This window comes from Pelophylax lessonae (assembly GCF_965119305.1).
Source record: "Pelophylax lessonae genome assembly, chromosome: 5".
In the NCBI taxonomy this organism is placed as follows: Eukaryota; Metazoa; Chordata; class Amphibia; order Anura; family Ranidae; genus Pelophylax; species Pelophylax lessonae.
Genome location: NC_138772.1, coordinates 270689387 through 270703215, shown reverse-complemented (window position 1 = coordinate 270703215; position 13829 = coordinate 270689387). Strand labels below are relative to the sequence as shown.

Here is a 13829-nt window from a genome sequence, read left to right as displayed (position 1 = left end):
ACTCATGTGAAACAGCCGCCCGGAGGATGCAGTGGGCGTGTCCCAAACAAGGAAGCCTGAGGTGCACACCCTCAGACATGGATGACCACGATGAGAGTGAGGAGAGCGGCGCTGGTTCCTTCGCCCCACATGGCAGCTCCCCCCGAGCACCCATGGCTGACACCCCCTCGATGGCCCGACACCTCTTCCAGAGCCTCTCCCGGAACCCGCCCGGTCCCCTACCACTTTCTCAGGGACTACAGCTTCGCTTCGACCGGAGCATCAAACAAGCGTTCTACAACACGGGGGCCCTGCTGTTCGCGGCCGGCTGTGGCGGGGCTGCTATCCTGGTCTACTTCATCCTGGAGGCCTTCCTCCGGCCCCTGCTATGGGCAACGCTGTGCGGCACCTTCCTCCATCCCTTTAAACACACTCTGACAGGTGGATGCCGCCGCTGGCTGGCCCGGGTCCAGCGACAAGGCTCACCAATTGTCCTGGCCACCTTCTTGTTACCCTTCAGCTTTGTCAACCACAGCATGGAGGCCCTGGGGGAGCTGCTGGCCCCGAGACTGCCATTGCTGGCCGGGGCGCCTCTTCTCTATGTACTCTACTGGGCAGGGAGCTACCTGGGAGTGCGACACCTGGTGGGCGCTGTGTGCGGCCTGATCTGCGGGGCTCTGGAATACTTCAGCTCCCAGTGGGTGAGTGAATGGAGATCTGCTCTCATTTACACACAGGGAATAAATGGGGCAATCAACAAGAGTGTTCGCATCGTCTCATGGCTGGACCTCCAGCTGTAACAATGTAAAGTGCTTTTAAGTCAAAGTTGTGTTTTTCCTGGGGCTTGTTTACACCATATGTGACGAAAAACTGAGGGGAAAAAGTGCAGATTTCATTTGCAGAGACAAGTTTTCATCGTTTTGTGTGTCCCAGTGGGTGTTTATGCATGTTGCCATCATGTGTGGTTTTTTTTTTTTTTTTGCACAGTTTTACACCACATGCTGTGTCATCACTTTATCATCTTGTTTGTGGAGCGAAGAGGATAGTTTATTGCTAGTGTTATTGAAGACCCTTCCTTTAACCACTTTACCACCGGAGGATTTTCCTGCTTTACGTCCAGGCCACTTTTTGCAACTTGGCACTGTGCGTCTTCAACTGACAATTGCGCTGTCATGCCACGCCGTACCCAAACGCAATTTACGTCCTTTTTTTCACAAACGGAGCTTTCTTTTGGTGGTATTTGATCACCCCTTCGCTTTTCATTTTTTGCGTTTATTAATAAGAGTGAAAATTTTGCGAAAAAAATTGACATTTTCTACTTTGACAGTTAAAAAATATTAAATTTTTGTCATATATTTAGGCCAAAATGTATTTAGCTACATGTCTTTGACAAAAAAATTCTCAATGAGCGTATTTTTAGGCACTTTAACCACTTGCCGACCGCCGCAAGTACATATACTGCGGCGGTCAGCCCCTCACAGGCAAAGTGACGTATGGGTACGTCACTAGCCTGTGAGGCTCTGCAGAGCGAGCGCGCGCCGTCGGAGGCGCGGTCACGGACCCCCCCACGCTTGTGACCGGTGGACCCGATGTCCGCCGGTCACTCGGCGATCGTCGGGGGAGAGGGAGAAAGGCAGGCGGCTGATGTAAACAAGCCGCCTGTCATTCTCCCCTGTGTAGAAACAGTGATCATACGGTTCTACTATGTAGGACCGTTGATCACTGTTCCTACAGCTCAAGCCACAGCCAATCACAGTTCGAAGCACGCCCCTAGGGACACACACCACCCCTCCCTCTCAAAAAAAAGTTAACCCCTTCAGTACCAGTGTCATTTTACAGTAACAGTGTATATGTATAGCACTGATTACTGTAGAAATGTCACCGGTAACCCCAAAAATGTCAGTCAAGGGTCCGATCTGTCTGCCCCAATGTCGCAGTCCCGCAAAAAAAATTGCAGATCGCCGCCATTACACGTTAAAAAAAACAACAAATATGATATTTCCCTTTGTTAGTAAACGCGATAACTTTTGCGAAAACCAATCAAAATACGCTTTTTTTTTTTTCTCTCCAAACATATGTAGCCTAAAACAAATTGGCCGAAAATGTTAAAACAATTTTTTGATTTTTACATTTTTTTTTTTTTGGGGAATTTCATATAAAAAAATGTGAAAAATATTATTTTTGCAAAATTGACGCTCTTTTTTTGTTTATAGCGCATGATCAAAAAATCGCACATGTGATCAAATACCACCAAAATAAAGCTCTGTTTGTGGGAAAAAAAGGACGTCAAATTTGTTTAGGTACAGCGTCGCACGACCGCGCAATTGTAAGTCACACAGTGCCGAATAGCAAAATACCCCCTGGCCAGGAAGGGGGTAAAATCTTCCGGGGCTTAAGTGGTTAAGACCGGAAGATTTTACCCCATTCCTGACCAAGCCATAATTTGCGATTCGGTAAAGGACAATTTCACGGTCGTGCGACGCTGTACCCAAATTGTCCTTTTTTTTTTTCCCCCCCACAAACAGAGCTTTCTTTTGGTGGTATTTGATCACCTGTGCGTTTTTACTTTTTGCGCTATAAACAAAAAAAAGCAACAATTTTGAAAAAAAATAACTATTTTTCACTTTTTTTTTATGCAACCCCCCCCCCCCCCCCCCAAATGTAAAAATCAAAATGTTTTTAACATTTTGGACCAATTTGTTTTCTGCTACATATTTTTGGTAAAAAAAAAATCACAATAAGCGTATTTTGATTGGTTTGCCAAAAGTTATCGCAGCTACTACATACGGGAAAGATCTTTTTATTTTTTTTTTCCAGGATTGCGACGGACAGATCGGACACGTAACTGACATTTTTGACACTTTTGGGGGTACCAGTGACATTACTACAGTAATCAGTACTGTAATAATGACACTGGCAGGGAAGGGGTTAACTTTATTGGTGATCAAGGGGTTAAATGTATGCCTGGTGCTTACTGACGTGTGTGGGGAGAGGGGATTGTGTGACCCAGGCACAGATCGCAGGTTCAGCTATGCTGAATCCTGTAATCTGTCCCTGCCTGTCACATAGGAGATCCGCCCGCTTTGTTTACACAAGCAGGCGGATTTCCTCACTCGATCCCCAACGATTGGGGAAGAGGGGCGGTGATCACCGCCTCTCCTCCCCTGGCCTGACTCCCGCTATGTCTGAATACAGTGGGATTGAGCCACTGCGCGCCGCCGAGAAGGGGAGGAGTCCAGTGACGTAGGTCTACGTCGCTGGCCGATAACGAGCCATTTTGCCGCCATACCAGCTCAGTGAGCGGTCGGCAAGTGGTTAAATCCTAGTCCTCTAGAACTTTGTCCCAGTCCCCGTCAGAGCAGCCTCCCTTTACGTCCCCGTCAGTGCAGCCTCCCTTTGCGGGGCCCCCGTCAGAGCAGCCTTCCTTTGCGTCCCCGTCAGAGCAGCCTTCCTTTGCGTCCCAGTCCCCCTCCCAACTTTTACATCATGGTTCCATCAAACTTTTTTTTTTTTTTTTTTTTTGTCTTGCGGCGCACCAAGAAGATCTAAAGAATTTCCCCTTTCATCTTCCAGGACAGCTACTTGGAGAGATGATTGGCTCGGTCTACTACAGGAAACATAACTCGGACACAATTTTTTAAAAGGCCCCCCCCCTTCTGACACTCAGTTTTTTGTTGCGTTTCCAGACCTCCAGGAGTAGACACACCGAAATGTTTTTTGTTTTTTTTTTGGTCTGGTTACTGTGGTTGACGGACCCTGCCCTCTTTAGGTTATAGGTATAAGACTAGTTGTGGCTTGTCTACTGTATCCTCCTATTTATTCTAAGGGTTCTCCTTTGATGTTTTAAGAGCTTTAGTCTGGTAGGGCAACTTTCACAGATCAGCTCTCCATGAGGCTCCGAGGTATGTCCCGCTAGGTGTGTTGTGGGAGTGGACCATGTGTGGGCGCCTCTTCGCTGCCTTCTCCTCGGGTGTACCAAAATGGTGTGTAGCAGGTTTTCCAGGCATTGGGCCTGATGTGGGTCTGCCATGGTTACTGGTGACACCTTCAGCCCATTTAAGCTGAATACCCAAGTGTGAGATTTGAGTCAAGGACCAGTCCGGCATCTTTGGTTTGTTTTGTTTATTTGATATAGGGGATGGGAGAAGGGAATGAGTGGGATACTTTTCAGGCTCAACTAGGTACAATTAGGACACTTTGTGGAAAAATGTCTTTCAGTGCTGTGAAGTCGGCTGGATGCTGACCAACGTTTGCTGGCGCTTGAAAAACACTGACTTGCTGAACTGTACTTGAACTTGACTTCTGACACTCTGGTTAGCTCAAAAGTTCTGAATACTGCTCCCTCCAGTCCTTCCTGACTGAGGTAGCTTCTGTAACTGATTGTGCTGCTGCAACTCTCAACACTGTACGCTGTACAGGTTAAAACTTCAGGGCCCAACCGCTGGCACCCTCTCTACACTTCAGGGTCCTCTCACTAGGCATCCCCTCTACACTAGCTCCTGGATCCCTTTGACCTTCACCGGAGTGGTCCCCTCTCACTAGGCAGACCCCCCAGGGGCAGTTTGCAGTACTCACGAACTGGGAATGCTTTCCTGAAACTGGACCCCTCTCAGCTCCGCTGGTCCTCGGCACATCTGATCCTCTCTGCAGCTCAGCCCCCTCAGGCAAGCCACCTGGGACACGTGCTGCGTCATGCTGGATGCTGCGTCATGTGCTCCCCTGAAACTTATACCCACTCCCAGAATGCTGTGCTGCAGAATCTGCCTTTCTGGGGAAGATACAGGCCTGAGTGTGCCATTGGCTTGGTTTTCTCCACTGCCCAGTGAGAACCCTCTCATGGAGCACAGTGGGTAGACTCAACAGCCACACCTGGGAGACATGACAGCCCAGCTGAAAATCATGGCCCTGCTGTTAGGCAGCCAAGGTCCACTATGCTTTACCTAGCACCTACCTTGTAGGGTGCTACAGGTGTCTGACACACTTACGGTGACACGACAAGATGGTGTGGATTCGGAAGTAGCGGGGCACGCTTCCGGACGCGGGGATAATTATCTCCCCAATGGCCAGCAGGAATGGTGGCTGCTATTTCACTGCAATGGGTCCTCAGCGTGGCTCAGGCAGCGGAGCATTGTCCTGGTCGGCGAGGCCTTCACCAGCAGTACACACCTGGGGTTCTCTTCCCTACAATAGAGCAGATTCTGACAGAGGACACCTCCTGTGGCTAGAGCACCTGCTCAAGTTGATCCAGCGGCCGTTTCTTCTTCCAACACCTTAGTCCTTAAAGGACATGGTCCTTTCTGAATGGAAAGAACCTGAAAGATGATTCAGGTGTACTTAAAAGACCAAATGGACAGAAAAGCAGATGCACTGCTGCGTAAAGCCTGGAATGCTTCAGCTTTCTCCTTAGGTCCAGTCTTAACTTCCATACATGTGGCTAGAAATTTGGACGTAAGGATTCAAAGATTGGAAGGCTTACTGTTATTAATTCCAGTAGACGTGCTATCTGGCTGAAATCTTGGGAAAGGGGAATCTAACTTCCAAGAATAAATTGTGTGGTATTCCTTTTTGAGGGAAAACTCTTGTTTGGTTCTACTTTAAAGGAAGTATTGGCACGTTCTTCAGAAAAAATTAAGCCGTTTCCGGTATAAAAAGGTAAACCACGGGGCAAGAAACCTTTTCGTCCCTTCGAGAAAAGATTTGAGTTTACATCTGGTGGTTTCCAGACCAAAAAGAAGTGGTCGTTAATGAAGACAAATCTAAAGGGGGGGCTCTCTTTGCTCCTTCAGCCCCTTCCAAAAGTTTGCAGTGATGCCAGATTAGGGGTGGGGGGAATGTTGACAATGTTTGCCGACCATTGGGCAGAGATCACCAAAAATGCCTTCATTATCAGCGATAGTTACAGGTGAGAACTCAACCCACCCCCCCCCCCCCTCCAAAAAATTGTTCTCACCCAGCTGCCCATGGAATTTGAGAGAAAGCGAGGCATGTTAGAACTGCTCTCTATGGGAGTCGGAGAGAGTACGCTCTGCTGTTCCAATCCAGAGAACCAAAAATTTCAAGGGTTTTATACCCACCTGTTTTCAGTAAGAAAGCCCTTTTGTATGGTTGCCAACTTAAGCGTCCTCAACAGATTTCTAGTTTACAAGTGATTCCGAATGGAAAGCATCTATTCTGTCAAATCTGTTGTTGCCAGAGGCTTCATGAAAACGCTCGATCTGCAGGACGCCTATCTTCATGTTCCAATTTGTCAGTCACTAAAAATCTTTAAGGTTTGCAATTCTCATCAAAAAGGGGCCATGTCACTGGCAGTTCAGAGCCCTGCCGAATCTGGGCTTGAAGATAAATCTAGACAAATCGTGTCTGGTATCCTCTCAAGTTCTCTCCTTGGGTTACCAAATAGACACAGTAGATAAAGATATCTCTTTTAGCAGAAAAAAAAAAACATTGTCAGTACAGAATTTCAAATCGCTGCCCCAGCTCTCTCCTCGTCAGTTAATGCAGTTGTTAGGCCTCACTACAGTAGCAATCCTAGGAGTACTATGGGCTCAATTGCACTCGACTCCTTCAATCCTTTCTTCTCAGTTGAGATCGAAGGATTCATCTTTCCTATGTAGATTCTCTGGGTCTTTCCTGGTGGGAACATCCAGAAGTGCCGATGAGAATGTCTTGGACACAGGTCACCCGTAAAAGTTTTTACAGATGCCAGTCTTTGGGGTTGGGGTGCTCACTCAGAAGAATTGCAAGCTGAAGACCCTGGTTGCCAGAGGAGGCGATTCAGACTTCCAATTTCCGAGAGCTCCTTGCAGTGGGGAGGGCTATGTTAGCTCTCGAACCAAGAATCCAGGCAAGCAAACTGTTTAATATTTTTTCAGACAACGCCACAGTGGTACCATACCTCAACAAAAGGGGGGAGGGGGAGAGATCTGCTTGAACAGTCGCTTATCCTTGACCCAGCAGATCCTGACCTGGGCAGAGAGTCATATTGCTTCGATCAAGGCTGTCCACATCAGTGGCTCAACAAATATTCTAGTAGATTATTTGAGCCGAGTAAAAGTCCAAGTCAGCAGCAGCAATTGGGATTTGAACAGGGAAGTCTTCCTGGAGATTACAGGGAGATGGGGAGTACCCTTTGGACCTCTTCGCGTCCAAACAGAACACAAAACTCTCAGCCTTCTTCTCTGGAGAGAGAGACACAACGGTGTTGGGAACAGATGCATTGACCTTTGCATGGAGGTTCAATCTTTCTTATAGTGAAAAAGGAGATCAAGCGCCTGGGACACCAGAGGTTAAATTACTCAAGACTAATTGAGGAAACAAACATTTGCTGCTAATCTACTGCAGATATGCTACATATAGATATAGGGGTGAAACTGATCAGCGCAAATGATTCCCCACAACCAAAAAAGAGACTACAGCGCCAATAAAAAAACAAATTGTGCAAATGTGTGTAGCAGGTTGTCCAGGCATTGGGTCTGCCCTTGTTATCGGTAACACTCCCAGCACTTTTGAGCTGTAAACCCAGGTGTGAGAACTGAGACAATGACAATTCTGGCATCTTGGTTTGTTTTATTAAGTTTAGGGGATGGGAAGGGATTGAGTGGGATACTCCTCTGGCTCAACTAGGTACAATTTTGGGACTTTGTAGAAAAGTGCCTGTAAGCGCTGTCTTGGCACCAGCTGAATGCCAGCCAATTGTGATGCTTGTACATATTGTAACACTGAAAACGGTGCTGGAACCTCGACTTTAATTCAGAAGATCCAGGACTGTAGCATACTTGACTTTTGACACTGCTTTGCTCAAAAGTCCTTCAACAGCTCCCTCCAGCCTTGCGCCGGCTTGAGGTAGCTCTGTGTAAAATCCTGTGCTGCCGCAGCTCTCAACCCGTACACTCCACACTGTACACTAACTCTTCAGGGCCCAAAATGCAGATGCCCCCTTTACGCTTCAGGGTCCTCAACCTAGGTACCCCCTTTAATACTTCATGGTCCTCTGACCAGGCACCCCTTTTACAGCTAGCTGACTCTTGGATCCCAGATCCTTCTCCGGAGTGGTCCCCTCTGACTCTATGTAGACCCCCAGGGGCAATCCACAGTACTCGCGACCTTTTGTAGGCTTTCCTGGGACTGGATCGCTCTCTCACTCACTCTCTCACTCTCTCACTCTCTCTCCCCTTCCCGCCAAATACTGAGTCATGCGCTCCCCTCAAACTTATACCCACTCGCAGAATCTGCTTTCTGGGGTAGTTACAAGCTTGAATGTGTCTCTGATTGGGTTTCCTCCACTGTCCAATGAAAAGCCTCTCACAGGGCCAGTGGGGAGACTCCCCTCTCAGCAGACACAAGTGGGATCCATGACAACCTACGTGACCAAAAGAAATCATGGCTCTGCTGTTGGGCAGACAAAGCACACTATATTTTACCTAGCACCTACCTGTAGGGTGCTACATGTGTATATATGGTATCAAAGTGCAAATGTGCCAATAAATATTAAATTAATAGAAGTGTACTAAACCTGATGTTTGTTTTTGCAAGAAAAGGTGCAAGTGCAATATTGCAAAAACACTATAAAAAGTGCAATGAATTTAGTAAATAACTGAATAAGCCTCAATCCAGGGCTTGACAAGTGTGCTGTGAATCTAGGAGACAGTGTTTTTTTTTTTTTTTGTAGTGTGGGTTGTCAGCGCCCCAGGGAAGGGCAAGTAATTTGCACCCCCTAACTTACAGCAGAGTGGCCAGTTAATAACTCCAATGTAACGCCTTACGTCAAGGTTATAGGCTGGCCAGAAAGAATATGAAAAACCTGTTATAGGAAAAACTCCTCTTTATGCAAATGCTTGTGACTGTGGCATGTAAAATACCCTCATCTGTTGCCTATTGTAGCTTAAGGGTGGCTGTTGGTGGGTGGCAAAAACATATCTACTGCACATTTTTACCACCCAACTGCACATCTAAATAAAGCCTTTGCGACACTTTTTAAATAAAATACGGAAAAGGATGAAAGAAGTATCCCAGCACTGCTGATCTTCTGTTGCCTCTTTGCAGCTACTTCCTGCCTACATGTGTGTCATCCTGGGGTGATTTGTAATACACAGGGCTTTATCAGAGGACATAAAAATTATTCTAAAGCATACCTGCCTCATCTCCCCTCCTCCACCTCACAGCACACCTTAAACAACTTTCCAAGAAGTGCACTACTAGAATACCGGCTCAGTGTGTCACAGCATGCACACAGGAACACACAGCCCAGGCAGCCCCCCCCGTGCTCCTTCCTCCGAGTAGTGACAGTCCGCCTGCTAGGGCAGGTAAAGGCCACACAGGCTGCTGGGTCCCCCTCCTCCTCACCCTTTACCAAGGTCTGACCTCCCCCCTGCCGTGGGCTCTGCCGAAGGCCAGTTTGACAGCGACGCGACACGGGCAGTTGAAGAGAGCTTCCCCCCCCCAGAGGGCAGCCATTCATCCTCAGACCTTGCTCGGGCAGAGGAGAGGAGATGGGCCCTCCCCTCCCATGTCACTCACAGCTGGACATCAGATTACTGCACACCTCCAGGGAAAACACGGAGACCAGGTGGAGGGGAGGGGGGGCTAGTGAAGCATCAGCTGCCCGTCACTCTGAGCTGCGTGTCTGGGCAGTCAGGAGTTGCAGAGAGTGGGCTGGCGGCAAATCAGGCGCCAGGACGCAGTTTCCCTGGCGCCCAGGGTTTGTCGAACCCTGCATCAATCGATATCCAAAGTAAAAAATGTGCAGAAATATCTTCAATCGGGGGCGTGTCTGACTTCCAGATGTGAGGAGCATCTTTTCACAGCTCCGCTGCCACCGACTAATCCGTTACAGAATCCTGTGCCATCCGACCCCCTAATTTGCACAAAAACTTATCCTGGGACTCTCTCTACTACCTCCTGTAATCGCCCGGCATGGTTAAATATGGCAGGGACGTCCCGATGACCCCGAAGTGCTGCGGTCCGGGCTCCCTCGAGTAGGCCAAAGGTGGCGCCTGCACTCCTCCTAGGAGCGAGGCCTCCGACAGCTCGCAATCATCTTGGCGTGAGGGCGGGGGGACTGGCCGGAGATGTTACTGACAGCACCGGCTGGAGAAGCGGATGGGGAGTGGGCGCTGACCCAGGTACCAGAACCCACCCTCACACAAATCGTGGATGCCATTAAGCACTGCCAGACTTCCCTGACCACTCATATTGGTGCCTTGAGTGGATTTCTTCCTCCTCAAGGAGGATATGCATTAACTGAAACACTGCATCTCCAATGCGGAACAGAGGATAATTTCCGTGGAGGATGAGGTCTTCCTTCTCCCCGCTGCTATCAGGGACATCCAGGCAGAGCAAAAGGCGCAGGCGGCGAAGTTGGGGGATATGGAGGACCGCCTGCGCCGTAATAACCTCCGGTTCCTGGGATTCCCTGAGGGGCTGAGGGCAGGCAACCGGAGGAATTCCTCACTGACTGGCTGTAGAAATCCCTGGGAGCAGACACCTCACACCTTTTTTGCCATTTAGAGGGCCCACCGGATCCCATCCCCGGGGCTAGGCCCAGGCCATTGCTGGCACGCATTCTCCACTACAGGGCTAGAAATGCTGCACTGCGGAAAGCCCAGGAGCTGGCAGACCTCAGTTTCAATATCATTACCATTCCCTGACTTCTCTGCAGCCATAAAGAAGCAAAGAGCTGCATTTCTACATGTGATAAAGCGTCTCAGGGAGAGGCACCTTCCCTATAGTATGATGTATCCTTCAAAACTACGGGTGGTGTCGAAGAGCAGAGTGCAGTTTTTCCTTGATCTTGCAGAGGCTGGTGAATGGCTGGACTCCCTGGGGAGGGCCTAGTCCCCCCACATACCATCGGAATGTGGGGGGACTAGCCTGAACTTCTGAGCGGGGTGTCCCTCATGCTGGTTGATGCTTTCTTCCCGAATATTCAACGTCTTCGGTTGGCTCGGATGGCTAACATATGTTGTTTTCAATGTGTCCCCTGAGGTCCACATGTACGTTATAGGATCAATCTTCACAAGCAACCTCGGTTCTTTTCTGAAGTTTTCCCTCTCTTTCCCCCCCCCCCCCCTTTATGTTTTTACCTCCCATTTTTTTTTTTTTTTTTTTGTGGAGGAAGATGACTGTCTATCCCCCCCCGAGTTTGAATAACAGATGTGGTTTAGGGCTGAAGCTCGTGAAGGTTGGGGTTATGAGCAGGGTGGGGGGTTTGTTTTACAGTTGGAGACTGTTCCAACCCTATGCTGCTTTCTGTGCTGGTACTATTCTTGTAGAATGACTTTTCCTGGGTATTCACTAGGGGGTTTGCATTTCTGAGAGTCATGGTTCTTATGCTACAGCTTCAACTATGGCAGTGGACACTTTAACAGTCTTATCTTGGAATGTTAGAGGCCTTAATGATAGGGTTAAGCGCGAGCCTTGGTGCTTAATTACATTCAAAAGTACAAGCCTCCAAATATATATATATTTTTTTTTTTTTTTTTTTTTTTTTTTTTTACAGGAAACCCATTTGACAGTCTCCAGAATTTTGGCTCTGAAGAGGGCATTTATTGCTCAGTTTTCACTCCACATTCTCGATTTACGCTAGGGGTGTGACGATGCTGATCGCGCGCTCCCTTAGCTGCACAATCACTGATGTCACTGATGTTTATGGAAAGTACACTATTGCTGTCTTACAAATTGATACTGCTATTTACACTTTTGTGGCTCTCTATATCCCTCCCCCCCGTTCACCCTGACTTTCTGGGACGCTGTAATGGCCCAGCTTCTCCAAGTGGCGGAGGGACCTATTCTGATGGCGGGTGATTTTAATTCTGTAATGTCCCGGGGGATGCATTGGCTTCTTCCAGAGGGCAGGGAATATTCTTGCTATTCTGCCACACATAAAACCCTATTCAGAATTGATCTTTGTCTCATGTCTCCTGATCTGCTTCCCAAGGTGTGGGCAATCTCGGATCATTCCCCGATGCTGATAAAGATAGGCCTTTTGCCCTGGGTTGGATACAGGATATGGGAGGTTCAGCCCCCTGTGGTTGGTTGTCTGAAGACATTTTCTTTAATGTTACTGCAAAGGAGATTGACTGACCAAAAGTGAGCTACCAGGAGACCGCTTCAGGTGATAGTGTTAGAGATGCATTTAAGGCTACCATGAGGGGGGCTGTGGAGGGGGTGATAGGGCCTGGTGAGTAGACTCTCAACAGGCAGCAGCTGAACTTGAATATGTTAAGAACCTCTCCCTTTCCAACTACTCGCTATGGCGGGACAGTTCTCGGCAACTGGACCTCGTGCTCTTGGAAAAAAACCCCAAAAAATTGCTGTACCAGAAACAGGCTGTTTGAGTATGGCGATTAAAAACAGTAACATTTTGGCATATCTCTCCCACATTGAACATCCTGTTACAGCTATCTCAGGGATATATGATGACAATTCAAGGCTGTGTACTAAGAGGGAGTATATAGTGGAGGCTTTTCTCTCATTCTTCCAGACTTTATACGCATCTCAGATTTCCTACACTCAGGAAGACTTGGATTCCTATTTACAGCAAATCCCTTTTATCCTTGAATCCCCCTATCACTACTTGGGAGATTGATGCAGCGATTGCCTCTTTCGCTGCTAGCAAAACTCCGGGATTGAATGGTTTTCCGATTGAGTGGTACCGCTCTTATTCAGAGATCCTTACCTCTCTGTTGTTGGCCCTGTACTCTCAGGCCTTTGATCGTGGGGTGCTCCCGGACTCTTAAGGGAGGCTTTAATAGTTCTAATTCCTAAGCCGAACAAGGACCCCAAGAACGTTGAATCCTATCGTCCTCTTTCATTAATGTGGACATTAAGATTCTGGCCAAGATTTTGTCGCGCAGGGTGAATACCATCATTTCTAAAATTATTAATCCGGACTCCTCTAGATACTACTTTACTACTCACTAGTAATGATGAGAAACTGACTAAACTTAAAAATCGTGCTTGGATTTGCCGCAGCTGGAGGAGGAGGCCTGGGATGAGCTACTTGGCTCTTAATTCACTGGGCTTATAGCAGCAGGAGATAAGAATTATTTGCATAGAATTTATTACACTCCGTATAGGTTATATAAAATGGGAAGACTGCACTCCCTGGAGTGTCAGAGGTGTCAGGCGGATAGGGGAGATTTCTTTCATATGGTATGGATGTGTCAGAGGGTTCAGGACTTTTGGAAGGGGGTATGTCAATTTTTGGAGGCGAAACTGGCAGTCTATTCTCCTGACAGATGCCTGCTGGGAAATCTGTGTGAGGAGGATCTTCGGCAGTCCCAGAAGGTTCTAATTAGTATCCTATTCTTTTATGCCAAAAAGATGATTGCGCTTCGATGGAAGAATCCTGACCCTCCTACTGTGAGGTCTTGGGTCGAACTCGTTAATAATACCCTACCACTGTATAAACTCAGGTATTTGGCCCGTGGCTGTCCTAACAAATTTGATAAGCTGTGGTTGGCCTGGGTGGAGTCGGTATCGGGATCCCTAGATGTCTAGGGAAGAGATGTGCTGGGTGGGGTGTGAATGGTGAGGTATTATAGGGGACCTCTATAGTTCTTATATATATAATCTGGAAATATACTGCCAGAATACTGCTTACCATTTTATTCATATTCGCTGGAACTGCTTGACTCCCATTCTAATTTTTGGTATATGTGCTGCACCAGTGCTTAATTATGATTTGTCAACTTATGGCTTGGATAGTTGTACAGTTAACATAAGTTTATTAAAAATTATACAAAAAAAAAAACAGGGGGCAGGGATTGTTTTGGGGTGCAGTTTCGGGGATGGTTCCTCATGCTTTGCATTTTCAATTCCTGTACGTCTATATTGTGGTCGCTTGGACT

The 13829-nt window shown here is 47.7% G+C and overlaps 1 protein-coding gene across 2 annotated transcripts in view; it reads left to right on the top strand.

Moving 5' to 3' along the window:
• The window catches only part of TMEM245 (transmembrane protein 245), a 420809-nt gene continuing 406980 nt past the window's right edge, over positions 1-13829 (top strand). For both annotated transcript variants that reach the window (XM_082259498.1, XM_082259497.1), the window contains exon 1: positions 1-680. In XM_082259498.1, the coding sequence (XP_082115624.1) occupies positions 27-680 (654 nt within the window). In that variant the 5' untranslated portion in view covers positions 1-26. The remainder of the gene's footprint in view (positions 681-13829) is intronic.